The sequence below is a fragment of the Bacillus rossius genome, chromosome 17 (genome assembly GCF_032445375.1).
Source record: "Bacillus rossius redtenbacheri isolate Brsri chromosome 17, Brsri_v3, whole genome shotgun sequence".
In the NCBI taxonomy this organism is placed as follows: Eukaryota; Metazoa; Arthropoda; class Insecta; order Phasmatodea; family Bacillidae; genus Bacillus; species Bacillus rossius.
Genome location: NC_086344.1, coordinates 16,052,540 through 16,079,933, shown reverse-complemented (window position 1 = coordinate 16,079,933; position 27,394 = coordinate 16,052,540). Strand labels below are relative to the sequence as shown.

The following is a 27,394-nucleotide window of genomic DNA, read 5'->3' as shown; positions in this document are numbered from 1 at the left end:
AACTTCTTCTCTTGCCGCCAGCTCGTGAAGCTGACCCCCGCGACATCTGGCGGCAACTTTACTAACCTCACAGCTACCTTCCCCTGTAGGCCGCCAGAGTGCAGCACCAGACTGCGGCTTTAGCCCCAGGTTATAGCAGACATCTTGGGCGAGTCGATTCTTTTTTATTTCAGACACCCCTCAATAGGTAGCGCTAAAATCGGCCAGTTCTACCAACTTCGAGATTTCAAAGTCAGAGTTTTTTTTTGTGATTCCCACTCGGGGAACTTCGGAACCTTTTGGTCTGGACCCCCCAGTCTCCCCCTCCACTTTTGATTGAACATTTACTTTTAATTACGAGACGCGGCTCTTCGCCAGACACTTCGCGTCGCGATTGCAGACGGACTGTTTGTGATTACCAGCGGATCGACGAGACGCACTACAAGACTTCCATCCGGCCGCAACCTACGATGTAGTCAATTAGACAAGGGATGCTATCCCTGTAAATTTTCTTTAAGTAGTTTAGTCCGTCTGTATAGTACAATGAATAATAGTTTTTTCTTTTAAATAATTTTTTTTTTGAAACAATGGAAACGTCCGTGCCTGCCGCGTATCCTCAAGCTGCAGATCCGGTCTTGCTACAGTTCAGAAAATAGAAGCCAACTTCCCTGTCTGGTGAGTTACGATCCGTGACATTCTCCAACCCACCCTTAACTTTTTGCGGGCATTTTCTGCCCAGTTTGATAACTGTCTGTGTACTAGTTCTGATCAGTTTTGATTCGGACTGTTCGCAGACAGGGTCCAAGAGCCAGATGCCGAATTGGCATTTTCACCACCCTTCCCCAACAACACACAGGCACCCTGGCATCATGTTGACTACTGATCTCCGGGAAGCGAAGCACCGACATCCGGTGCTACTGTATCTATTAACCTTTTTTGAACTTTCTTAAATTACGCCGTCAGACTAAGTTCCTCAGATAAACATCATTTCTGGACTTTAAGAATATATACTGGGATGGTTTAAACATATTTGTATCTTTTTTATTGGTTTATGTATTTTTTTTTATTGGTTTAAGTATTTTTTTTTAATGAAACCTTTTTATAATCTAATTTAGGGCTGGCCCATATATTTTTTTTCTGAATATACCTGAGAGCTCTCTAAGTACGTAATTGATATTGTATTTTAATATTTTTTAATATTTGTCATAAGTTTCCTAAGTATGGAGTAATTATATTCAAACGGAATCACACCTTGTTTCAGTTCATTTCTCATATCCTTGTGAAACCTTAAAGATCCCCAGAACATTGTTTGCATTTTTATAAAAGCAGTTTTGTAATCCTTACTCCACCAAAATAATAGTAAAATTTATATGCTGCATTTTTACGATAAAATAATTTGCAATATATTGGTTTAAAACCCACACAATCGGAACAATAAAATAGAGTAGCGAGAAAATTATTCAGTAAGAGATACATAATAAAACAAATTTAATAATTTTTTTTTATCCATGCGCTTTGGTAGAATTTTTTGTCTGGAAATAACAACATTAAAAGATTACTTTTTTTTTTTTGTGATTTGAAATTAATTTATGTTAAACGCTACTTAATTCCATGATAAACATTGTATTTCGGTGCTATATTGTGTATTAACTTGCATTTCGGTGTTACTGCAATTCACCGTGTATACTTGCCCCTACTCATCAGCAATAGCTTTATATACATGCCAATTGTTCCCACTGTTTCCTGACATACAGAGGTACCTCATATAAAAATTTAATGATGCAAACTACATAAAAGTAATACAGAGGGGGAAGGGGAATACTACGTTGAAGTACAACTGTTTCAAACAGGATGTCTACAAATACCTGGTAACCAGTTTCACGACTTTCAGAACCTTTAAATTAAATTACTTACGGAAATTTTAATCACATGAGGGGAATAGTTGGTACGTGGTGGGGGGAACCGGGTGAGGAGTTGCCAGGGGAGAGGTAGAATACTTGCACACTGCATACTTGCACACTCTCACACTCGTATACTTGTGAAATAATTTAGTGCTTGCATACTTGCATTTATAATTTTTTTTTTGTTCTACGACCTCAGTCAAAGAGAAATTATGTTTCCTATTCCTAACGATACAATAAGCAAGAAGTGTCACTTCTGCCATTGTGGACTCCACGCACACATATTTTTTATGTGACAGGGTCATTTTTAAATATAACAAGCAAAATTAAACTTAATACAAAATAGATCTACTAATCGCAGGAATATGCCGATTTTTATGCTAGAAAGGTAAAATCCTTTCAGAAACAATTCCAAACGATTTCAGCGGACAGACTCGATCTACTTATGCTCAAAGTACAACTATAAAATGAAATGAACGTTAAAAAAATCCCAACGCAATTCAGCAAAAGGCGGCCTGAAATTAAATTTTTTTTTACTTCCAGCATGGTTACTGTTTATTTTGGGACTTTTTCGAGACTTTCGTTAAAGGTCCTTCAATATCTTTACTTCTCAGTAACATTCGTGATCTGCAGACATCCTGTAAAAAAGTTGAAGGCTCTGTGTCTCACGCACCCAGTTGGTTCATTCATAATCATGCCATGACCATTAACCAAGAGATTTTCATGTCAGTAAAATTAGAAATAAGTCACGTGTAAAATGTATACACAAAATGATGATTTCATGAAATTAAAAAATTATCTGCCGGATGTATTTTGTGTGATTGAGAGCATAACGAAAAGTGCAACGTTCAGGAATTGGGGCCCTCCATGGTGGAGAAGGGAGGGGAGGGGAGGGGAGGGGGAGTATTGAGTAACCCAACTCCTTGCGCTCAGGCATCAATGCAATGCTGCATTTTTCATTGTGCTGGAAAAGAAAAGTAATTTTTTCTTTAAATATTCATTTAGAATTCAGAAAATTTAGTGTTTGAGTGTTCCTTAACATGTTATTGCAAGTTAACTTCTGAATATTTTGTTCGATTGCTCGAGTGGATTACCAAGTGCGAAGTTTCACTCCTAACCTGCACGGCAGCCGCACACCACAGGAAGATATCACCCGAGTCTCTAGGTGGCACACAGCTTCAAGGAGCAGGAAGAGTAACGGCGAGGTACCTTGTGCGCAGACGTAAGGCAGCACCACGCTCTTCCTGTTCTCTCTCTTGTCGGGGAAGTCTTTGAGCTCGGGCATCTTCCGCCGCCTCTGGTCGATGATGATGGCGACCGCCTCCCGGACGTGGCTCGACTTCTGGAGGGGCAGAGCACGAACGACACTCTTACCGCGCTGTCCGCAGGGCAAACTAACTAATCTGTAATTTAAAATTTTCTCACTTTTTTCAGACTCTCCATTAAAAATTACCAATTTCCCTATTTCTTACAATATTCTGAAATAAATAACAAAAAAACCAGCCTCCACCATACCCAATGGAGATCTATTTCAACAGAACCTTACATACAAAATTTTTATAGTGTTTATGACACTGCACTAAAACATAAAACACTCCCGTGGAAATAAAATTCTTTCAGTCCGAGTGAATATAGTCTGGAGCATGAAAATTCGTGCAAAAATTCCTCCAACAAATTTTCAAAATTCACCTAACTTTGCCCTTATTTCCTCCAACTCTCCAGTATGTGGATAACCTGCTGTTACAACATACTAGAATAGCAGCATGTCAACCATTTATTAAATGATCTGCGTTTGAAAACAAAGGCTGTCCAAATAATTTCATTTTCATTTATATACTTCAGAATAACTTTTAGAAAGGAGCAGCATGGGAGTGGGTCTGACTCCATCAGGGGTAACAGGAATGGCCTCCATGTTGCCAGTTCTAGTATCCGAGACATGACCCAACAGGGACACAGAATGGGTGCTTGGATGCGAATATATAGCCTCTCCGCTCTGCCTGCTCGTGGCACCGGTGGGTGGTCGCAAGACCAGCATCGAGGACTCTGCCGGGTGCAGCTCCGCCTCAGGTATCCTCAACTACCAGAGATGGTGAATGGGTAGTATCTGCGGGCAACAGGAGATGCGGTTGAAACCTTTCTGGGCGATTTGACTGCCGAGCCCTGGTGGTACGGCCCAAAAGGGCCAGTCTTCGTCTAGAGACGTTGTCCTCACAACGGCATACCTGCCAACCTTACAGAAAAGCAATTAGTACAATTTACAAAAGAAAATAGTACAATTATAGTACAATCATTGAAAGGCAATTTTTATACGTAATACAGGCGCGGCAAAAATTATTTTGTTTTGCACATATAATGTTCACGAAAAAAACTGTAAAAAACAATATGGTAATAATTTGGTTTTGGAAACATACCTTTTTTTTAATGATTCTAAGTGCATGTCACTGGATACATATCATGGTGCTTGAATACGTTATTTATTTTTTCTGCAGCAGGGATACATGTGTGGCAGATTTAGCTTTCTTGAGAAAAGTTTCATCGAAGTCTTGTTCATAACAAATGCTGTTAGTACGTTTTGCCAACAATATATTGTTTAAAACTTTGTCTGACATGGAAGCTCTGAAAGTGGTCCTATTTTTTTTAATGCTGCTAAAAACCCTCTCACACTCAGCATTGCTATGTGGAATAACCAACACTGATAGCATTGCATGAGCAACTCTGTCATACCTAAGACCACCAACACCACTACCTATTTTCCCTATGTAAGACCACAACTTGTCTATTCTCTCCACTGAATCCAGTGGGATGTCATTGTCCACCTGCAAAGAACAAAACTGTTGTTGAAGAATGTCTAGTGCCTCTTCACGTGTCTCCCCATCCTTGACAAGTAGAACAGCAGGAAACATGTCCACAAAATACTTCACTGAAGAAAATGATGAGCTCTCAATATTTTTCACATTAACCACTTCAGCATGCTTTAAAATTTCATTTTTCAAGGGAAATTTCAAAATAATGTAATCACATGAGAGTTTAAAGAAATTCCTAACTGATGCATAAAACTTAGATTTGTCAGACTGTGTCAATGTAGCCACTACTTTTGATGCATTGCAACCCACAACTAGGTCTTCATCGGACTTCTGGTTTGTAGCACTATTGTACAGAACATCAAGTACTGGTGTTGTCTTGATGACATGAGGTTTTACAAATTTCACAAGCAATTCTTTTAACACGTCTGTCAACAATCCCCTAAGAAGATGTATGTGAGGTGTTTGAGATTGCAGGATAACATTTGTCTTATCAAAAACAGGAATTACATGCCACAAAAAATAACAAACTGCTTTATTTAGGTCATCAGTGAGAAACATGAAAACTCTCTCTTGACGTGACAAAATTGAAATGGTTTTTTGCTCTTCTGGTTCACATGACTGCTTGATCTTCTTGCCATAACAAAAGTTATCTGAAGTTGAAGTTCTTTTTAAGGAACTTTCACCTGAACGCAAGCCTGCATTTCTGTTTTCATCTGAAGCTCTGCAAGAACTTTCTTCGACTTTACCTGGCAACTTCTTAGGGATTTTGTACAAATGTAAAAAAACCTTTTGAACATTCAAGCTTACTATCTACTTCTTCTTTATAAAACCACATTAAGGGTTGCCACAAATCTATTAACCTACTGATACACTCTCCCAGGGATAGCCACCTAGTGGAGACATGTTTCAAGAATTTCTTTGATTTTTTGTCACAGAGGATTTGCAAATTCTTGAGCTGCTCTTTACGTTTAGCACTTTTATGCAAATAGTAGTAAATATCAACAAGGATTTCATCTACACGAACATGAAGCCCTGTGGAACCCCCTTTCTGCTGCTAAGTGCAGTAAATGGCATGCACATCCCAAAACAATAATATTTTCATGGTGTTGCTGAAGTTCTGCGGCTACACCATTTTTGTGGCCAATCATGACCGATGCATTATCGGAACCTAGGGCAATGCAATTTCTAACAGGAATGGAATGCTTTTCTAAACTGTTGAGTATAATTTTCCCGATGTTTTTCCCAGTTGCAGCACCCTCTAACGGTACAATTTCAAGCAAATCCATTTTGATTTGAGAATCTTTCTCACTAAAATAGGTCACTACAACTGGGTAAAGCTTAGAATCATCGTTGCTCCCATCTGTAGCAATTGAAAATGGAACTTTTTTCAACATACCTGCTGTAACATTTTGACGCTCACTTGCCATTTCTGCAATTATTGCAGTGGTTTTGGTGCGTCCACAACTGTATTTCTTAGATTCTTCGCTCCTGGGAAACATTTTTCTCAACAAAGGTCCAGCATGATCTGCTACTGACACCGGCAGGTTATGTTCCAGAATAAATGATGTGAAATAACATTCTGCTCGAATAACACTAAAATCGTCACTTTGAACACTAAAAAAATTACTAATGTTAGTTGAACTTCCAAGTGAAGCATTCCTTGTGTGTTTCACTGTTTCTTCGTGAACTTTCAAGTCATTTCTACCCCCGTGCGAAATATTTATTTCACACGAGCAATAAGCACAGAAAGCATAATTGACGCCAGTTTTTGAACGCCTAACCCACGGAATTTCTTTACTATGACAATCTAAAAATACTTGGTTATAAGATTTCTTTTTCTGTTTACTCGCCATTTTTACTGCGAATTTCCGTGCATGCTTGAAAACAAACAATTCCCGTACGCGTATGTGTAGCTTCTCCCTGTAGCAAACACGGTAATTTTCCACTGCCAATGGCGTTCAAGGTTACGTTCGTACAATGAGTGAATATTACGGTACGCTGTAGTGAAAATATGGCATAACTACTACAAATGGAGTATGCTAGTTCCGAAAATACAGTATTACGAGCTTTCTTTATTATCTACTAAACGTCTTCTGTTGTGTACGATCTTGATACCGCATGTCGCATGTTCGATACCGTAATTGTATGACATCAGTATAGATTTACTGTTACGAATCACCCAAATGAGACAAAAATTGGAAAAAGCTTGGAAATCGTACAATAATTTACACCAATAGTACAATCGTACATTAGGGCGCAAATTCGTACATTGTACGGAAAAATCGTATAAGTTGGCAGCTATGCAACGGGAGCGTGGAGTGTGGAGTGTGGAGTGTTAGCGATCCCTGCTGCTGGAGTCTGGGACAGACCTCTCGTCTCCGGCGAGACGAGGCGGGTGTGGAACAACTGCACCAGCCCGTCCATGGTTCTGTGGTGACATAGCTGCTTCTCCCATCAAGGGAATGATTCCAGTCATATCTGATTCATATATTCCTGCCACTTTCTTTCCTGAATTATTTACATAAATTATAAGCAAAATTTATAATTTATGTTTCCAAGCTATTTTTGTAAATTGACAGCAGGCAGATGTAAACGATAATTTTGCGTATCAGGGATGTATGCTTCTTAGTGGCCTGCCTACCCGGGAATGGAGCCATGACAGGGTTTCAAAGCGCACTGCACGGAGAAGAATGTGAAGTGGAGCAGGGACTGACCTGGTGCAGCAGCACGTAGGTGGGCGACATGGCGCGGAAGAAGCAGTACGCGCACTGGTACAGGCAGTAGCCGTGCTCGCGCACCACGTGGGCCACCAGCTCGCCGGCCGTCGCACACGCCTCGCAGCAGTAGGCGCAGCGGTTCCAGTCCTGCAGCCGCGCCCTGGCCGCGGGGCCCAGCGCGCGCTCGTGCACGCGGGCGTGCGCCACGAACCGCGCCTCCGCGCCCGTCGCGAACTCGCACGTCGGGTGCATGCACTTGAACAGCCGCTGCAGCCTCGCCGGCTCCAGCATGGCGCGGTACGCGTCCGGGCTCTTGGAGCTCTTCACCGAGCGCTGGGCGGTCGTGGTCTTCTGCGCGGGGGCCGCGTCCTTGCGCCGCGCCTCGCTGCCCAGCGGCTTGATCACGGCCACGCGGCTCGGGCTGACGCTCGGCTGCGGCTGCCTGGCCGGCGCCTTGACCTTGGGGCGCACGGCACTCTGCGGCGTGCTGCCGAGCGCCACCAGCCGCGAGCACGGCTTCTTGGTGACGCCACCCCCAGAGGGGCTGCGAGACCCCGCGGCGCTGTCGTCTTGTTTGTTCGCCTGCGCAGGAAAACAACACCCGTCCAAGTCCACACAAGAGCCGCAGTAAAACTTGTATCCAAAAATACAGGAAAAAAATTGCAAGGTTAAAATCTCATGAAATGTCATCAAAAAAGCTTAAATTTCGAGACTTGCTTAAATCACCCAATTTACATATAGCATTAACGTCCAAGACCTACGTATTTAAACAGCAACACGAGTGTTCATACTCGGCGCACTGGTCACGTTACTAAAAAAACTACCAAAACAAAACACAACGCAACCTTACTCACCTCAGGGTTGAGACTAACAACACTCACTATTCTTATCGAGGGGAAAGAATTACTTGCTTCTCCACCTATAAAACAAAGGAACCATAACATATCAACCAGGAAACATGAATGGGGAAAAACAAACATCTACAAAATACCTAGACAATCACTCCAGGACTTTTTCGAGGCTTTAAATAACATTTTCTTACTCATTTTTGTTGTCAGAGAATCATACACACACATATATAATTAGCAACACACCCCAGCTTAGCACAGGTAAATAATATTTTTTAACACATAAATAACTATTTTGAAGAATCATAATTCAAAAATAAATTACTATAAAAGAGCATAAGTATGAGATGAAAGATTTATTTTACAGAAACTGATTAGTTTAAATACTAGCTAATGGCCGGCATGTGTTTCAATGCCTCAACAGATTTTTTTTTTTTGTAATTTTTTTGAAGTAGGTACACATATACAAAGCATATCTCTCTCGCTCTCTCTCTCTCTCTCTCTCTAATTTTCGTACTTATTTTCATTTATTTATACACACACACACATTGCCCCCCCCCCTTTTCTCTCTCTATATATATATAAGAGAGAGAGAGAGAGAGAGAGAGAGAGAGAATTAAGGAGATAAATATATGTATATATCTTTTATCTCTCTCTAAATATATATTACCTCTAAATGCCTATTTCTATACATCTATATATGTGAAAATATTAGAAAGATATGCTTTTACCCATTTATAAACCTAAGATGCTACAACACACAGTGACTACCTCGTAACTCATGAGCTGGCCACACCAGCTTGTAGCAGAGACGAGAAGGGGACACCGTCTTACCTCCCTCGCCCCACAACACGGGGGAACAGCGGCCGGTGCTATTCTCCAGAACACTCTCGTCGCACACGGCCGGGCCTGCGAGCAGAGACCACCGCACACGTTCACTTCACACGAGCACCAGAGTCAGGTAACTACACGCCCATGCCTATCCATCCATCCATCTACACAGATAACAATGTAAATGTTGTTCATCCAAAATCTTAAAATCCAAAGTTCTTCACAGATTGTTTTGAAATTTTGAAACAACGATGAATTTGAATACACGCGTGTTTATATATACCTCTGTCACACCTGTGACAGGTAAAAAGATAGATGAATGTTTGCAAATGTAAAGGTACAGATGGGAAGATATAGATAGAGATACAGAGATGGAGATACACAAATTTACAGCGGAAGGCCATCATAAGGATTACTAAACGTCCATACAGGACGAGTCTGAATTCAACCTGAAAACTTTAGCTGCAGGTTCATCATATTTGACGACTTGTGGTCTGAACTGTTTCCCGAGGATGGTACGTGTCTTGGAAGTTGGAGCTGGACGACATTCATATTGTAAATAATATACACAATACTTCAGATAGAACAATGGGCATCTTGATTATGCTTTGAAGGGTACTTGTTGCAGATCAGCAAATAACCTCCAACCCACTCATGGATAAACATAAAAAGTACCCTCACAAAATATGTACCTTAAAACAAATGACAAAAGTCCTAAGCTGGATTAGGAATGGCTACTAGAGGTGTGTTATTGTAGGTACAAGCAAAGTTAAATTTTATCTTTACGTTTCCTTTAATTATTATCCTTTCAACTGTAAATAGGTACATTATAAATAGATACAAATAGTTTCTTACACAAAACAGTTTTACATAGTGGAATAATTCGCTCAAACATGTATAATACTGATCCCTGCAACTGTATCATTCAATACTTGTACAAAATTATAAGCATAACATGAAACCATTATATTTTACATTATCAGGTCCCATAATCGGACTCTCGCAAAGAAATGCTAGCCAGCTGTGAATGACAAAAGGAATTGAAAAATTATTGAGCCACGAAACTGTACGTACCACGAGACAACTTGACATGGTTACCCTATTGCAAAATTCCAAACGTATATTTCCAAGTGGCAAGCCGAAACAAATAATTTAGAACAAATTTCAAAACGCTACATAACGATCACCTGACGTTAAGAACAGGGCCACAACCTGTTGGTACCCAAGCACACAAACCCAAGTTCCGCGAAGAAGCTTACCATGTCGAGAGCTCGCCAGCACCGTACCCCTGACTGACTTAAAGAGTTACAAAAGGAACTACGTGCTGCTAAAATGCAAAGTGACCCGACACTGTCGGTGGCTACAGCTCAAAAGGCCTCGAGACCCAGCGCCGAAAATCCTCGAATTCCGAGCCCCAGAAGGGGAACAGCGCAAGCACCGTAAACCTGAAGGGTGGGGGATCAATTACCAGTTGGAAGGAGAAGGAACCGTGACGTATCTAAAGGGGAAAAGAGGGGGAATGGGTAGGAGGGGTGACGTCCACGCCGCGCCGAATTCAAAGTACATGACGTTGTCATTACAGTTCAATAACCACTCCAAACTTTGTGGCTGTAGAAAAATTATTAATTTGAAATAATAGGGGCTGGAAATAAGCCAATAAAATATGTGGCAAATAAATGTGTCATCCACCAGCCCTCCCCGCATAAGGGAAATCATTGTCCTACCGAATAAATAACTAAACATTCTCTCAGCAGCATGTTTTGATACATAGCCTTATTCAGAAAATCAGGCAATAAAAATGTGAAGATATGCTTAATGGAAAAGAAATTAAATATATAATTTGGCTTACAGCTTAATTATTATTACCAAAGGTATGTACACTTGAAAATTGATGCATTGAATATTTAATTTTTTTTTCAATTCCATCACTTGAAATTTTGTTGTAATGATATCTACAAATTAAAAATTTTAAGAAAACATGCAATATGAAATTGTGGCATGCCACGTTTAACAACTGAATATGAATTACGGAAAAGTTTGTAGGTGGAAATTGGTCACCACTGTCTGTTAATGTAAATAGCACACTGCAAAAATTGCACCACTGGCCGAAAAAAAAATGCAGGCTGCAAGTTTTCCTCCAGAGAAGTTCAGCTCGGATAATGTTACATTCACTAAACCTTTCTTGTTAATTCACACGATACGTTATTGAGTAGAACTAGTCTAATGGACCTCACAGTGGGAAAAGTACAGCAAGCAGTGCTGAGACGTACATAGGTACACATGCAAGCCAGCAGTTCCCTCTTCCTCCCCCCCACACCTTACCCTGGGTCCCCTCAGCTAGCACGAGCTGTCCTGCACAACTGGGAGTTACCAGCCAACCATCGCCAGACAGTTCTACCACCACGCACCGAGCTGATTCAAGCACAAAACTGTGTGTGAGAGTGAGAGAGAGTAAGAAAGCAAGAAAGAGAGTGAGTGAGAGTGAGAGAGCAAGAAAGAAAGTGTGTGTGAGAAAGAGAAAGAATGAGAGAGACAGTGAGTGAGAGGGTAAGAGTGAGAGAGAGAGGGTGAGAGTGAGAGAGAGAGGGTGAAAGTGTGTGAGAGTGAGTGTGAGAGAGAGTTTTTTTTGTGCAAGTTGTTTGAATAATGTCGAGACAGTACAGCACGCAGTTGCACCCTACGTGTACAGTATGTGTCAGTAAGGCAGTACCCAAGTGATCTCGTTGAGTTCATGACACTTGTGGTGTAAGTACTTATAAAAACCTGTACGTCCCGCGTTCCTCAGTAGCCAAGACAGACAAAATGAAAATCATCTGTCAACTCAAGGACTTCCAGATAAAAATAACCTTTAGACTACAAATTTTTTACAGTAGTAAAAAATTTACCTCTGTTTTCTCTTAATATAGTACACATTTCTAACAGTTTCATAGATAGGCTTTTTCATTTTAACCCATTTACAATAAACCTTAAATTATTTACTTTAAATCCTTATTTTCAAAGAAACATTTTTTCCACAACAACTTTACGAGTTAAGTTGTACGATAGCTTCCTAACTTCCAATATGCATAAGGTATGACCACACACACATTCACAAAGCTTTACAAAATACAACTCGTCAGTGCAGACACAGAAAGTATATCTTACTCAGTTCAGGCCACAATGCGGAAGATGGTTTCGATGCAACGTCACTAGATACATCCTTGTCTACGGCAGCAGGCTCTACATAGGAAAAAAGATACAACAAAAAAATTACAAATGAAAAGAGGTTACTAGAGAAGGCTGTAAATTCTTTAAAGAACATTTAATTTTTGTTTATGAAACAAACGTAACACTTAAAAAAAAATAAAAAATAAAAAAAATAAACTGCAACAGTCCCAAATAGTGCGATTACAAGAAATTGCAAAAATTTTAAATTTTAAGAGCTTTCCATTCTTACGCAAAATAAAATGTCAACTGTTCCAATTCTTGGAGCCCTTTCATAAATACTCCAGAAAATAGTTATCTAAAGAAATAAACATCAACTCGGTAAAACAATATTGAAAGTAATTTTTTTTTAACATGGTATTCAGCAAAAAAAAATCATTACTTGGGCAACAGAAAATGAGCAAACTCAATAGACATGAGTTTTAAGCATGCCAATGAACAACAAATTAAGTAAAAATCAAATTAACCATAGGTTGGCCTGGGACGCCAGGATTCTCAACAGGTGTGTAATATCACTGTGCAGTGTTTCAGTATTTCAGGAAATGAAGAGAACAAACACAATTAATTATAACACGATGTGGACATTCTTACAAGACTGACGAGAGACACGCTTGCCGGTGATCCTAGTCAATGGTTAGGAAGGCTTCGCTTCACCAGCCATGTTGGGTTAAGGGTGTAGTACCTTAAAATATGTTGCTTCTATTATTTCATGTTTCTACACCTTTTTTTAAAAATAAATAAATAATATAACCATATTTCATATACATAAAAGACTTTTACTACTAAACAAGTATTTTTAAAGGCAAGTTTTTATGTCAGTCCTAGCTAGTACTGACAGCATAAATTCATGTGGTATACAGTTTTGAATAAAACATTCTTTTGTAGTCTTCACTTTTTAACACTTATTTTTAGTACATCATTTGTTAATAAATAGAAATCATGTTATCCCAAAAACATGAAAAACTCAGGTTTCTATGGTTTCAGAAAAACCTAATTTGTATTGATTTATGAATGATATATAAAGTTTCAAGATGAAGGTTATGTATGAATGGTTAATACAAAACTGTGTACCACATAATTTCATACTTTCAATACATGTTATGACAGACAAAAATTTTCCATTAAGTTCAAAACAACATGAAATAAGGAGCTGTTAATTAGAAATAATATTTTACAAACAATTAACTATGGTTACCTATATTATTAATTATTTAATGTCACGTGCAAAAACACTAAACATTAGAAGAATATAATTTAGGATACTATATGTGCTTTGATTCATTTTTTTTTTTTATTGTCAATGATATCTTTGAATATTTCAATACATAATTGATTTTTGTATTCTGCAGCAGAATTCTGTTATCAGATATTTGTAAACAGACAGGCAAATATTAGGCCCGACTCATCACTTAGAGGTCATTCATTAAAAAGGCACTGGTTTCAACACTGGAGAACACAAGCAAAACTGCTTCTGTAGTCTCATTTCCAAGACATTACTTATTCGATATAATCTGCAATTAGCGGAAAACCAAAATATCTACGTAGTGGGAGTGTAGAAGAGTCGTAAGGGCAAACAACTATAAGTATCAAATGGGACGGTGTTCCTGAAGTTACGAAACACCACAGCAGCTCGTTACCGAAATGTCAGGATTAGGATGCCCAGCTTATTTACAGCGAAATGTGAATGTGAAGACGACGACCCCTGCTATAGGTTACACACAACTGGAAACAGGAAGAATTCCCAGATTCCACGACCTACAGTGAAAAAGACGATGGTGTGCCAGAAAAAAAATCCAACCGGCCCACTACCACATTTCCCACTTGCGAAATATTTAAGTCTCAACCCGCAGGGTCTTAACATGGACCGGCTTAGGGTGAGGCGAGAGATTTAGTCACTGATCACACAACCACCCGTCACCCCCTAAGATGCTCGGCAAACTTGACAGATTCTCCAATTCTAGACCACCTGAATTTTTTTTACCCCCACAAGTGTATGCAAAGAGTAAATAATAAACTAAACAGCTCTATATGTCTACAAACAATTTAACTCTAACCGACTTTTATGTTGGTGAACTTGCCAGCCTTCAATCATCTGTCTATTTGAAATAACAAAAGCTTCAGTACAAACTATTTGCAAACAAAATATTCCTAGATGCATACGACCAGACTAATCAAAATAATGCAGTATACCATTCCCAGCCATTCTTAAAACTAATACTTCACATTTCCTTGAATACAAAAAAAAAAAAAAACATTTTATCAATGAGAAATTTTATTTAATATGTCTAAACCTCAAACAAGTCTGTGCCTGGTTTAACACTGCATACTACAACGATCTACAAGTGGATTTCCTAAACTACACAGGTGAAACACATCCAACAGTGAAACATGCTCTATTCTACACAGATGATATGCCACTTAGCAAACCACGCCCCCTTTCCCCTTAAACACAATTTACTTTTTTAACAATATTAATTCCAAAGTTAAACTGTGTGTATTACATTACTTATATCAATATAAGTATTTATTTTTCTTTCGAATTCAGCTGTAATAATAAAAATACACATAATTTATATCCATCCCAGCTGTGGTTAGGTCAAGTCACGCCATACAACTAACAATCAGTTCTGTTTATAACTACATGCAAGTACTTATCACGACTTCAACTAGGCTTGTGAGAGCACTATTTGTTTTTATGTGAAGCGAATATCAAATCACGAAGTTGAAATAAGAGTGTTGTTATTAGCACAGCTATATTACACTTCACTACATAGCATCAAACAAAGTCGCTTCCCACTGTCTGTCTGTCCCTATGTATGCTTAGATCTTTAAAACTACGCAACGGATTTTGATGCAGTTTTGTTTAATAGATAGAGTGATTCAAGAGGAAGGTTTATATTGTCACGTCTCACTTTCAGGGGGGGTTCTATTCTTCAAAATGTAGCTCAGATAAATTATAAACTCAAAACATTAACTAGCCATAGAGCGTTTCACTGAGGATTGATCTTAGTAGGTGTATTCTTATACAAGAATAGAAAATCAGGATACTGAGAAAAATAAGATAAACCTAAAAACAATAGAACACATAACATTTATTCAGAAAATAAATAATTAGTGATGACAAATATGATGTGGCACCTTCCACGTCCTATACAATCCTTAAATACCCATAAAGAAATAACTTACTAACTAACATTCTGATTATGATTCCATTATTAGAACTAACACAGTAACATTATTTATTCTTATCCTTTCTCCCAGGCCACCTAGTGATATCAAACGTCATTAGTTAATTCCCCAACTTCATTATTAAAATCATCAAGAACATTCACTACCTCGAAAAGGACTTTAAAAATTATTTAGTTTAAGTCTATAACGTCATGATAAACATGAAAAGACAAGGATCGCGATACAAACAAATTACCGAGTTTATACTTAAAATAAAAAGGAAACTGTAGTTCTCAACTCCTTACACGTTAATAACACAAAGTTTTTAAAACAAATTATTTACGAGAGCAACTAATACACCAAACGAGAATTTTAAAGTTAACTACGAAGAAACATGAAGTTGCGGAAGGCCAAGACTCCGGCATCACGCAGATGCCATTTCTAATTCACTCACCTAACCATTACCACGTCGCCGCACGGCCGGGCAGCATAACAGCCTTCCACAAGATTACAGCCCCGCGAAAACATTTTACATCTCTTTTAAACCATTTGCTTGGCCGCAAAACACCTACGGGGAAAACATCCTGACGGGAAGTTTTCCTGTGTTTTCCAAACACGTAAAGTTATTACAACAAGCCGGCCGCGCCGGGATGTCTACGTAGTCAGAAAACCGGCCACCAGGTTGCGACACTCGCCCTGCGCACGGCGCGTGCGCACAACCTCGTTCCCAGCTGGCCTCAAAAGAAACGGTAAACAAGCCTGCGCCGCGTTTCTCTAGAACTGCAGCAAACAACGTGTCAGCTGGCCTGGCTGAAACGCGGTCACGCCTGCGTTCCCAGACAAAGACGTGCAAGACTCGCACTCTTCCAGCCCCGCGGAGACCCAAATCAAACAAAGCGAAAAGAATTTAAAAATGTATTTCCAACAAATAAAATAAATTAATTAATGATAATTTTAAGCCACGTGACAATATGTATAATACATTCATAATATAGTAGAGAAACACTGATAATTTTAGAGGTTTCTAATGTGATGTCGTATATAAACACATTTTTTTTGCGCTTACATTGCAAAAGCTGGCTGAACCCTACGAGATTGATCAAAATAATGTACTACAGTATTGTACACCTTAAAAAGATCTACAAAAAAGAGTCAGCGATGGTATATGTCTATCTCTTAGGGATAACCCACAATAACCATTTTTTATCATTTACTTTTTACGAGAAATAATGGCTTATTTACAAAGCGATTTTAAGCAAAACAGCATTAATCCTTATCCAATTAAGTACCTTAAATACATTGTGCATTTAATATAGATCAAAGTAGGTTGTCATGTTATTTTATTAAAAAACCTGAATCCACCTAAACTTTGCAATGGCATGCGTTTGCTGGCAAAATCACTAAAAACTTTCATAATAGAGTGCACAATACTCACCGGATGTGGTACCGGAGAGGATGTATTGATTCCCTGAATTCCTCTGATAACATCGGATTTACCGTTCCAATTTAAACGCCTACAAATTCTGGTAAAGATATTTTTTGCAATGACCATTAATAAATAACTTTCAATGTTGCAGGCTTAGATTTGAGCGTTGAGTGTTTTTTTACATGGCCAATTATATGTTGCTCTTTCAAGAGTAACCTCTAAAGAAAACATGTTTGTATTGTCTAATGAAAAATGCTGTGAACGTTGTATATAAAGACAGACAGACAGCGGGAAGCGAGTTTGTTTTATACTATGTAGTGACTCTGTAGTATATTTAGTATCAGCATTGCACCCGTGCGAAGCCGGGGCGGGTCGCTAGTATTTTATAAAACACAATATTGAAGTAACAAAAAAATATATATATTTTTTATGTTTGTAATATTAGAACTGCTTATGTGATAAACAAACCAATTTTACCCTATATACAACATCATTCAATAAAATTTATTTATAACCAGACATAATATTCATATTGAGCATTTACAAAAACAATGGAGTGCCTTCTTTTATTTATTTTTTTAAGTACCCAACTTTATTGAAGTTTATTGTTAAATGTTGCATCTTTGTAATTATTATCCCATGTGCAACATTTCACCCTCTATATTACACAAATTAAACATTTGTTGGTAATATTCATGACAAAGCCATAAATCAAACTACAATTTTAGAGACAGTCCTTAAATGAAAGTAATGACAAAAATTTAAAAATTAACATGGCATGAGAGAGTTCATATTTCTACTTATAAATGTTAATATAATTCTCTCCAATATTAAAAACACTGTTAAAGTTAGCATTTTTTTTTGCAAAACTTTGCAAATCTTTCATAATTCAATTTTCTTACGAACACAAATATTTATTAATAATGGTTTATGTCTAGATGCCAGCATACAAACAATGCAGTTTTTTTCCATGCCTGTCTTTACTGATGAAGTGCCTTAAGGATGGCAACACTGAATCTGCATGCTCCAACCACATGTCACACACTTGTGACGAGGTCTGTGGAAGCCCCGATACAATCAGTGGGGTAGCAGCCGATATGGACTGTGGTGTATGTCTTGTATGGGGCATAGCAAGCATGGTATACCTTTAACGATTTTCCTGTATGTGTGACCCGGTTTTTACTTATTTCCTTATTAAAATAATAATAAAATTGTTCCACTAAAATTCGTCAAAATAAGCTGCAAGCAATTCAGTACCCCCATAAACAAACAAACCAGTCACAAATGGTGAACACTACAGGTGAGTGGAAAAAAAAAAACTACTGTTTCAATGATACCTACCGTGTTTTCCATCCAACCACAATAGTAGCCGGCCAAAGGTACACAATATCATAACTGTACTCATTTGCTTGGCTCAACTGAATCTTCGGGCAAGTTACAATGTCATGGTTCAATAGGAAACAAAACTTTTTTTGAAACACTATACAACAAAAACAAAAAAAAATTCAAATTTGAACTTCAGCTCAATCTGGTCTGAGGTACTAACTTGCAACTATAATCAAAAGTATATAAATATTTCCCTTTTTTTCCCCCCCATTTCACGCGAGGATTAACAGAGATCACTAAATCCGGATCAGAGATAAAAATAATCCATTAGAGAATGTTAAGTACAGTGATGGGCTGTGAAGTGATTCACGAGAGGGTAGAAGTGAACGGCCGTGCACTCACGCTCATATTCTCCGTCGTCGGTCCGCTCCACCTTGGGCTGCACTTCCTCGGGGCTCACAGTGGGGCCCGCCGGGGGCTCCTGGGCCTCCTCCGTGCGCACGGACAGCCGGTCCCCGCTGATCCTCCGCACACGGATCCTCGGCCTCGCGTCCGGCGCCTGGACTCCGGGGCTCTTCACCGGGGACTCTCTCTCAGGTTCCCGCCCTTCGTCACCGTCGCCTCCCACCCTCGCTTCCCTCGCTTCGTCGTCTCTCACCCTCGCTTCGTCATCTCTCACCCCCGCTTCTTCGGCATCGAGGGGCTCGTTCTTTATCAGCACCGCGTTCTTGAGCAAGTCCGCAACTGCTTGGGTGTCGGCAAAACTACTGCCGCCGGTCGCCGGGACGGCGGTAGCACTAGTGGAGGGACTGCTGCTGGGATACGTCACGTTGCTGGCCGTGACACAGGCGCTGGTCGCGACGACCGAAGAGGCCGTGGTCGTGGTGACACCGGCCGTCGTGCTATCGGCGCAGCTGCTTCTTACGACTTTGTTCGTTCTTTGCGTGGCAGACGGGCGCCTCGTCTTCGCCTTACCCTTGCCGGAGAGATTCTTTTGCTTCAGCTTGGAGGTGAGGTGGAACGAAAGAAGATGCTCCACTGCTTGCTCCAGACAGTAAGGCGCTATGCCGTCGATGACTTCGCCGCACAACACACAGAAGCCGTCCCAGGCCTTGTCGTGCTCCGTGTTGTAGTGGCACGCAAACTTGACCACTTGAGAACACTGGAAATGGCACCCGCTGATGCGGCAACAGAACAGTATCCTTCCCCCTTCGTTCTTCGCTTCCATCGGACCGATGCATATGGACGAAACTGATGGATCCGGCATGCTAGTAATATCGTACAGCTCCAGTCCGCCAGAATCCGATCCCTCTGTTCCAATGTCTCCGGGCTCTAAGTTGTCTTGCTTTATAGCTATAGTATCCATGCCTAACAAAGGTGAAACTACAGCCTGATAATTATGTTCAGGTGGATTGGCAGTTGCTGATTCTGAATTATCTGCAAGGTTATCACTTGTATCTGCTCTCGGATGATCTCTTGAGACACTATCATTTCTTTCACTAGGGACAACAGATTCCAAATACGCAGATGAAACTGGTTTTGCACTTAAGGAGTATCTTATTAATGCTCCATCATTTTCAACTGCAACTCTACTTACGTCAGAATTTTCTAAACAAGACACTTGTTTCTGTGCCGTGGTAGAAGCTCTTGTGGTAATACTAGACCTCTCTGCATTTTCAGCCAATTTTTTCTTTGCTTTGCTTGAGTCTGTCTTGGCAAGTTTGTTCACAGGGTTGGCTTCAATTTGTTTTTCACTTGCATTGCTCTGGGCACACAAGAATTCAATTCTTTCCAGTAGTGAGCTACTACGCTTGAATGGAACAGTCTCTCTTATTTCTGGTGATTTATCACCAGTTTTCCCTGGAGCAATTACATCCATTCCCAGAAACTGCCCAACCTTTTCTGTACTGTCCTTGTCGGTAACTGCCCTGTTAGTATCAGGAGCAACGCCTTCCACTGCTGTAGCCGATACACAGCTATCTTGCAACTCACTCTCAACAGCTTGAGATGAAATGTTTGTATCTTCCTGTGGTCCCGGATTTTCTGCTGAATCTGAGTTAACACTTGTTGCCTCATCTACAGGTTGCTGGGGAGTTTCAGCCACTTCGGTAATAAAATCCTCTGCACGTGCAGTAGACGATGTTTCCGCATCAAAACTTTCATTTGAATTGGAATTAGAGTCAGCAGATACATCTACACTTTTTGCAGAACTTTCTGCAGTTGTTACTTGATTGACAGTCATCTCACTTGGTAACTTTTGCACATCATTCAGATCAGTTTGGTTTTCGCACACTTCAGCCTTGCTTGCATCATCTGCAATATCATCTTCTTCCATTGCATTCTCTTCCCTGGCTGCGTTCCTTTCATCTACTGAGCCTTCATCTTGAGATACATGCTCTGTCACTGCGTCCACTGCTTTAGGACCAGAACTGTTTCTTCCTTTCTTAATTAAACGTTTAGTATCTTTCAAAACCACCACTGGATTCATAGAAGCAGGAACATTCTCGGATGTTATCCTCTTGGACTGACTTCCTGATATGGGCTTTTCCATGTTTGTACTAACATTATTAACAGAGTCTTCAGCAACATCTTCGATTGATTTGTTGTGTGTTTCATTGTGACTTTCCTGCTCATCTGCAATCCTGAGGGTATCGGACGAACACTTATTTCCAGACGTAACTTCTTTGGTGCTTTCTTCAAGAGGAATGGACATGTTGATACGAAAAATTTTAGCACTCTCATCTTTCTGATGCCGCAAAGCCATATGTTTCTCAACATTTTCTTTTAAAAGCTGAAGAAAGTTACAGACTGAACACAAATAGCCATACATAAATTTTGCAATATGTGAAGGGCCCCTATTTAAAGCTACCGTCCTTGAAAACCCATTGTGATGCAGTAAATTATGATTTCTAACACCTAAAATATTGCTACTACAATATGAACATGAGTCACATTCAAAGTCATACTCACCTGTGTGAGTTGTAAGGTGATAGTAAAAATCCATAATATACTCTGAAAACTGATGGCAAATTCGACAAACAAAAGTTCTCTTCAGTCTTCTAACATTAGTGTTTTCTGTTGCCTCCTCATCCTGTTCTTGATTAACATCATTTAGAGACTCACTTTTTGCCTTTAGTGCTAGAGTATTTGAAATGCGTGAAATACAAACCTCTTTACCTGGATGGCTTTGTTTGTAATGCGAAACAATTTTTACACCAGAAAAATTACAATATTTGCAGTCATACTTGGCTCGCCCGTCAATTGTATATGAAGGATCTGCCAAATCATCATTGTCAACTTTTTCGTCAAGTGATTTTTCTTTCGTCAAAGCCGGTGACTCAACCGCACGCTCTTGATAAACATTTGCCAATTCATTTGATTGTTTGCTTATTTTGACCTTTTTCTTAAACACACCATTCTGCCTGTTACTGACTTTTTCTTCCTCTTAACTCTTGTCATCCTCCCAAGTTTGGATTTCTTTGATGCACACTTCTTAACAAGTCTTTCACCTTCCAGCAGTGAAATTTCTGATCCCTTCTCACTGGCATCTGAATCATCACATACAGATATGTTACTATCCGTATCATCACATTCATCAACCAAATTCAATAAACATGAATTGCCATCGGGAGATTCCCCTTCTACAGAATCATCCCTCACTTCCTCGGATTCATCCAACTGATCTGCATGGACTGAGCCGTCCTGTTGTGGTTCACATTCAACCAATTTTTTTTCCTTCTCCTCTGTTAGGCAATTATCATTTTCATTTTTATTGTGTAAACTTGAACTTTCTTTAGACACTTTTAGATCAGGAAGCTTGTCTTGAGATTCTGCAGAATTTTCCACATTTCTATTCACTCTATCAATTGTTACTATAGCTGATTCTGCTCTAGAACAGTCTTTATTACTTTCCTCACCGCTATTCCCTTTTTCAATTGTTTCAGCACTTGATTCTGCTTTAGAAGAGTCTGAACTACTTTCTAAGTTACTCTTTACTTTACCAACTGTTACAACTCCCAGTGCTGTTTTTGAGTCTGTATTACTTATGGAAATTGTTTCTTTCACTTCTGATATCATTTCACTACCATGTGTAACAATTGATTTATTGTTTTCAAATTTGTTAACTTTCTCCTCTGAATTTGGTATGTCATTTGCATCTGAATCCATTTGGAAATTCATTCCAAGCTTGAACACTCTACTCCACAACTTGCCATTCACATCTTGCAAATTAATTCTTGAATTTTTTGGCTTCCCTGGCTTATTTTTACAGAAATAGAAAGAATCTGTGAAGTTCAACTGTGAAAAAGCAATTCCTTGACTTGTTTTCTTGTATGGTCTTCTTGCTAAAATCCTCAGCTTTTTAGATGTGAATTTATTATATTCTTTTCCTTTTGAAATTTTAACTTTAGTGATATTTTCCCCACATTTCAACAAATTATGTTTTTCTAATTCACTGTTACAATCATCAGAATCACTTTCTTCTGATGAATTTTTTATGGACACAGATAACTTTCTTGAATCATTTCTACTGCTTGTTTGTTTTTTCTTGCTAACTCTTCTTTTTTCTTCTTCCACTTCTACCACATCATCACTTCTATCACATTGTGATTTTAATTTACAATTTCTTTGTCCAAATACCAAAGCAACTTCATTACCTATGTTTTCCCTAATATCATCTTGGAGCATTTCAAGAGCATTTCTCCTTCTTGCATTCTTTTTATTTTGTTTAAGCTCTTTATTTTCTGACAAGGTTTTATTTTCTTTGCCACTCAGTTTTTTAGATCTACCTGAAAACCTGTAATCACCACTATCATCTGATTCCGACTCAATAACGTGCTTCTTAGATATTTTATTAGCTATTCTATGTCTGGTTCCATCTGGTTCATTTTCACCAATATCTTCATCAGAAATTGGCAAACTTGACTTTTTCGAGTGCTTTGAAAGTAAAGCATGTGCTCTATTATTATTTTCACTAATTTCATTACCAGAACTATCATCATCTATGAGAGGATTAGTCTTACTTCCAAGAACTGATTTGCTGACTTTAGAGCCACTTGAATGATTAGACCTCCTTACTGAGGAAATTCCATCAGAAACTTCTGAATTATTTTCTTCAAGCTTTCTAAGCTTTAAGCCAGATTTTTCAGTTATTGCAGCATGTCGACCATTCATACGTTTATTTCTCTTCAGTTTCTTTTTCTCTTCCTCTTCGAGTCTCTCATCTTCCGAACTATCATCTATTAGAGATTTGTTCTTCTTTCTCACCAATAACTTCTTTTTTAATATCTTTGAATGTAATTTTCCTGTTATTTCACCTTCTGAACTATCGAGACTATTTCTCGTAGTCCTTACATTTCCCTTTCTTCGAGTCTTAATGCTGTATGAAGAATCAACTGATTCTTCTGCCGAACTATCACTGCTATCTTTTCCTTCAGTAATTTTACTAACTGCCTTCTTTGGAAGAGCTACTTTTTCATTGAAGCTAGAAGATCTTTCATAAACATAATCTGAACTGTCAGTGGCATCCAATACTGATTTTTTCAGTAGCTTCTTTTCAGTCATCTTTTTGGAATCTTTCTGTGAAAGATCATCAGCTACTTCTTGTGGTTTTTTAATTACCTGGGTATCTGTTTTTGATATTTTGCTTTTCTTTGCAACTAATTCCTCACTACTCTTAATAATATCCAGTGCATCAGAAGTCCTCTTATTTGGTTTTTCATTATCTTTACTTGATTTCTTCACATTAATGTTGGCCGAATCAACTGGTTCTTCATTTAAGCAATCACCATTTGTATCTCTTACACTGCCCTTTGATTTCTTGGTTTTCTTTAACGTAGATGCACTTCCAATCTCACATTCAGCATAATCTAATTTTTTATTTACTACACTACTCTCACTTGAACTTCTTACTCTTTTCGTATCTTTAACAGCATTTTCTGTCTCTTCAGATAATTTACTTAAGGCAGTCTTGATGTTTTCTTTTATACTATCATCTTTACAAATTTCTACAGAATTGCTTTGTTTCACTTCTTTATCAACCCCAACAGCATCACTCGTTTTGGAAATGTTTGGATCCACCAACTTATTTTTAGAGATTTTTGGCTTCATTTTAATTCCTTCAACTCGTTTCGATAGTTTACCCACAAAAGACCTTTCTGTTTTTTCATCACATGAGCTATCAGAAGAACTCAATACCAATGGTTGCTTCTTAAGTTCACTCTTCTTGCTTGCAGCTTGATCAAGGGCAACACTTGTTTTCTCACTAGTGCTCTCCTTAACAGAAACTTCTTTTACGTCTTCATCAGAGCTACTTATAACAAATTTCTTTACCTTTCTCTCGGCGGTCTTTATCATGCTTGAACTCTTTTTGTGAAGTTCCTTAGCTTCACATTTACTCACTGTACCAGCATCCTTACCCTTGACTTCATTGTTTTCAGTTTTCTTGTTAGGATCACGAACTATTTCTTCAAGATCTATTCCGATTGAGCTGGTGAACACCTTCAATATTTTTTTCTTTAGTTCATCAGATAATTTTTTTTCAAATAGCATTTCAAGACGATGAGTTACATCATCCTCACCTTTATCACAACTACTCTTACTCTCATCCACAGTTAATTCTGAGCTTTCAGTCTTTTTTAGCTTTGGTATTTTTAATTTTTGATGCTTGTCTTTTCCCTTTCCATCTTTGGATACTATAATCGCACCATACAGACTCTTATTTGGGGCTGGAGAGTTAGGAATTGCACCCCATTTTGCCACAGAATGGCTTTCATTTTTGCTCTTGGCAGAATCCTTTTCATGTTCTCTAGATTTTTTTGAATCATTATTTGATGATTTTTCAGATGAATAATTTCTTCTTTGTTCATCTTGTTTTCTTCTGTCAGCTGATGATTTATCGCCACTTTTGTGTTGTGAATTATGAAATGTGTTATTAAGAGGTCTCTGAAATTTACAAGAACTTTGTGAATACTTTGATCTTCCTGACATCTGTGATGGCAGTTTAGAGGCATTTCTTGGATCTTCCATCCAATTGTTTAAAACTTTCTTCCTTGCATTATGTGAATTTTCTTGAGGATTTGAATTGGGTCTATTTGAAACTGGTGCATGAATATTTTGTGCAACAGGCCTGTTGTTGAAAGCAGGACCAGTGGGGACAACTTTATGCAAATTAGGCCTGACGTATCCAGAAATCTCCATACTCCTAGGTACAGTAATATTGTTGGTGTGTTGCTGATGAAACATCTGACGCTGAGTAACCATTGGCACATGAGGATTGACATTGCTGACAGGAAAAGACCTCCCTGGATGTGTTATATCCGGAGGGTATGGCACAGGTGGTTGTATACCATGGCAATAATCTATTCTTTGGAGCAAAGGCTCAGGCATCTTCGGCTGCATGTTAAACATCGCTGTTGGCTGAGTCATACAATCACCCCGAAATACTGGAGCCTGCACACACATGTTGGGAATTTTATGTGGCACATCTGGTACATTATTAGGATCTTTCTTTGTGGAATTGGATTGTGAAGACTTATCTTCAAAAACCATGTCAGGAATTTCTCCTAACTGGCCCTGAAACAAAACAAGAATCCCATTTCCCCCCCCGAAAACTTGTACTTATTCAAAAAAATTTTTAATCAATCAAAAAATCAGTATACACAGACTAACTCTGCAATCATTCACATCAAACATCTACAAACACAAAAAAACTTTATAACTAGAGATGCTAACTACTAGTTCATACCCCTCTTAGACTGGTATTAATTCACTCCGTAAAACACAAGAATTCTTTTGATATTTTAACAAAATTTCTTGTGTAAGCCCTATCTCCGACCAATATGATTTGTAACCAATAACAAAATTTTTGCTGCTGCTGAGAATAAGCAAGCCATACATAGGTACTCTTAAGATTGGATGTTCAAATATGAAAAGTAAAATTTTAACGTAAGAATAATTTAAAAAAAACTTATTTAATGATGAAAGTACTATAATATTAATTATTTATAACAATGCTGCACTATAAGTCATAAAGACACGGGAAAAAAAAATTGAAACCTCGTTAATAATTTTAGCTTAAAGCCATCACAATACCGTTATATGTTCTTATTAAAACAAAAACCCAAGATGTTCAAGAATAAAAAATTTCTGCCATCAATTAAAATTACCTAAACTTACACTCTATTTATTGCATGATTAGACACATTTTTCAAATAAAACATATAAAATAAATTTCAAATAATTTTCGTAGGACTAGGCCCGATGGAATAAGAAACCAGGGGTAGTTTCCCCCTTTCTTCTCTTCTAAATGCTGCCCTGTGCTCACGGTAGACCCATCTGCTTTCACCAAGTGCATCTTCACCTTTGTGACTGGCGACTACATTCCAACCATTCCCGTGCCATCACTTTTCAGATCTTTCCGTTAGAAGGAGTTTTACAAAAGCATTTGCATTCCGTCGTCGTAATTTCAGATTCCATAGTTAATGCTTACTTTACCTCAAACAATTTTAAACCAAATAAGCTCAAATAGCCCAGTGGTATGCTCTTCCACTTTTCCCGAGAGAACAGAAACAAGATTCTAAACGACAGCACCAATAAGTTCTTGTACTTCCACTATCTCTAACTAAGCTGCCAGTGTTACTGTAAGTAATCATTCTAGCAATTTCCTTGGTTTTCAAAAGAATGTTGTCAGAATATAAACTTTTTGAGCCCTTGCCACTAGGCAGATAAAAGCATTCAAATACAGAATCTATAAAATTTAAGCTACTGTAATATTTATTAAGTACACATATTATCTATGGTTTCAAACTCTACAAAAGTAAACAATGGTCTGTCATTTGGAATGCATTAACACACACACACACACACACACACACACTTCAACGGCCCATGGGGCCAATTTTCCCATTTAAAGACTTATTTATACAAAAGCATTTCCGACAGAAATTGTGGAACCTACCATAAATTAAAACAAACTTATCTTGTATTCACCTGTGTCAAGCAAATAGCATCATCACTATTATCATAGTCAAAGGGCTTAAATCTGGCAAGTTTAGGACGACCTTGACAGATTAATCACTGTGATAGATTACTGCAGCGTCGGACTGGCCATATAGTCGAGGTGGCACTTGCCAGCCGGGCCCCAGCCTGCGCGGGCCCCCACGGGCCTGGCTTGCGCGGCTTGCGGCAACAG

General features: G+C 38.7%; 1 protein-coding gene across 3 annotated transcripts in view; it reads right to left on the bottom strand.

The window, feature by feature from the left end:
- Window positions 1-27,394, bottom strand: part of LOC134540552 (uncharacterized) — a 65,322-nt gene that overhangs the window by 21,223 nt on the left and 16,705 nt on the right. For 2 of the 3 annotated variants that reach the window (XM_063383366.1, XM_063383367.1), the window contains 6 exons: window positions 18,607-25,776; window positions 12,225-12,299; window positions 9,021-9,158; window positions 8,256-8,320; window positions 7,399-7,983; window positions 3,090-3,222 (listed from right to left, as the gene is read on the bottom strand). In XM_063383366.1, coding sequence (XP_063239436.1) covers window positions 3,090-3,222; window positions 7,399-7,983; window positions 8,256-8,320; window positions 9,021-9,158; window positions 12,225-12,299; window positions 18,607-21,208 — 3,598 coding nt within the window. In that variant the 5' untranslated portion in view covers window positions 21,209-25,776. The remainder of the gene's footprint in view (window positions 1-3,089; window positions 3,223-7,398; window positions 7,984-8,255; window positions 8,321-9,020; window positions 9,159-12,224; window positions 12,300-18,606; window positions 25,777-27,394) is intronic. The other variant, XM_063383368.1, reaches the window with a different exon arrangement.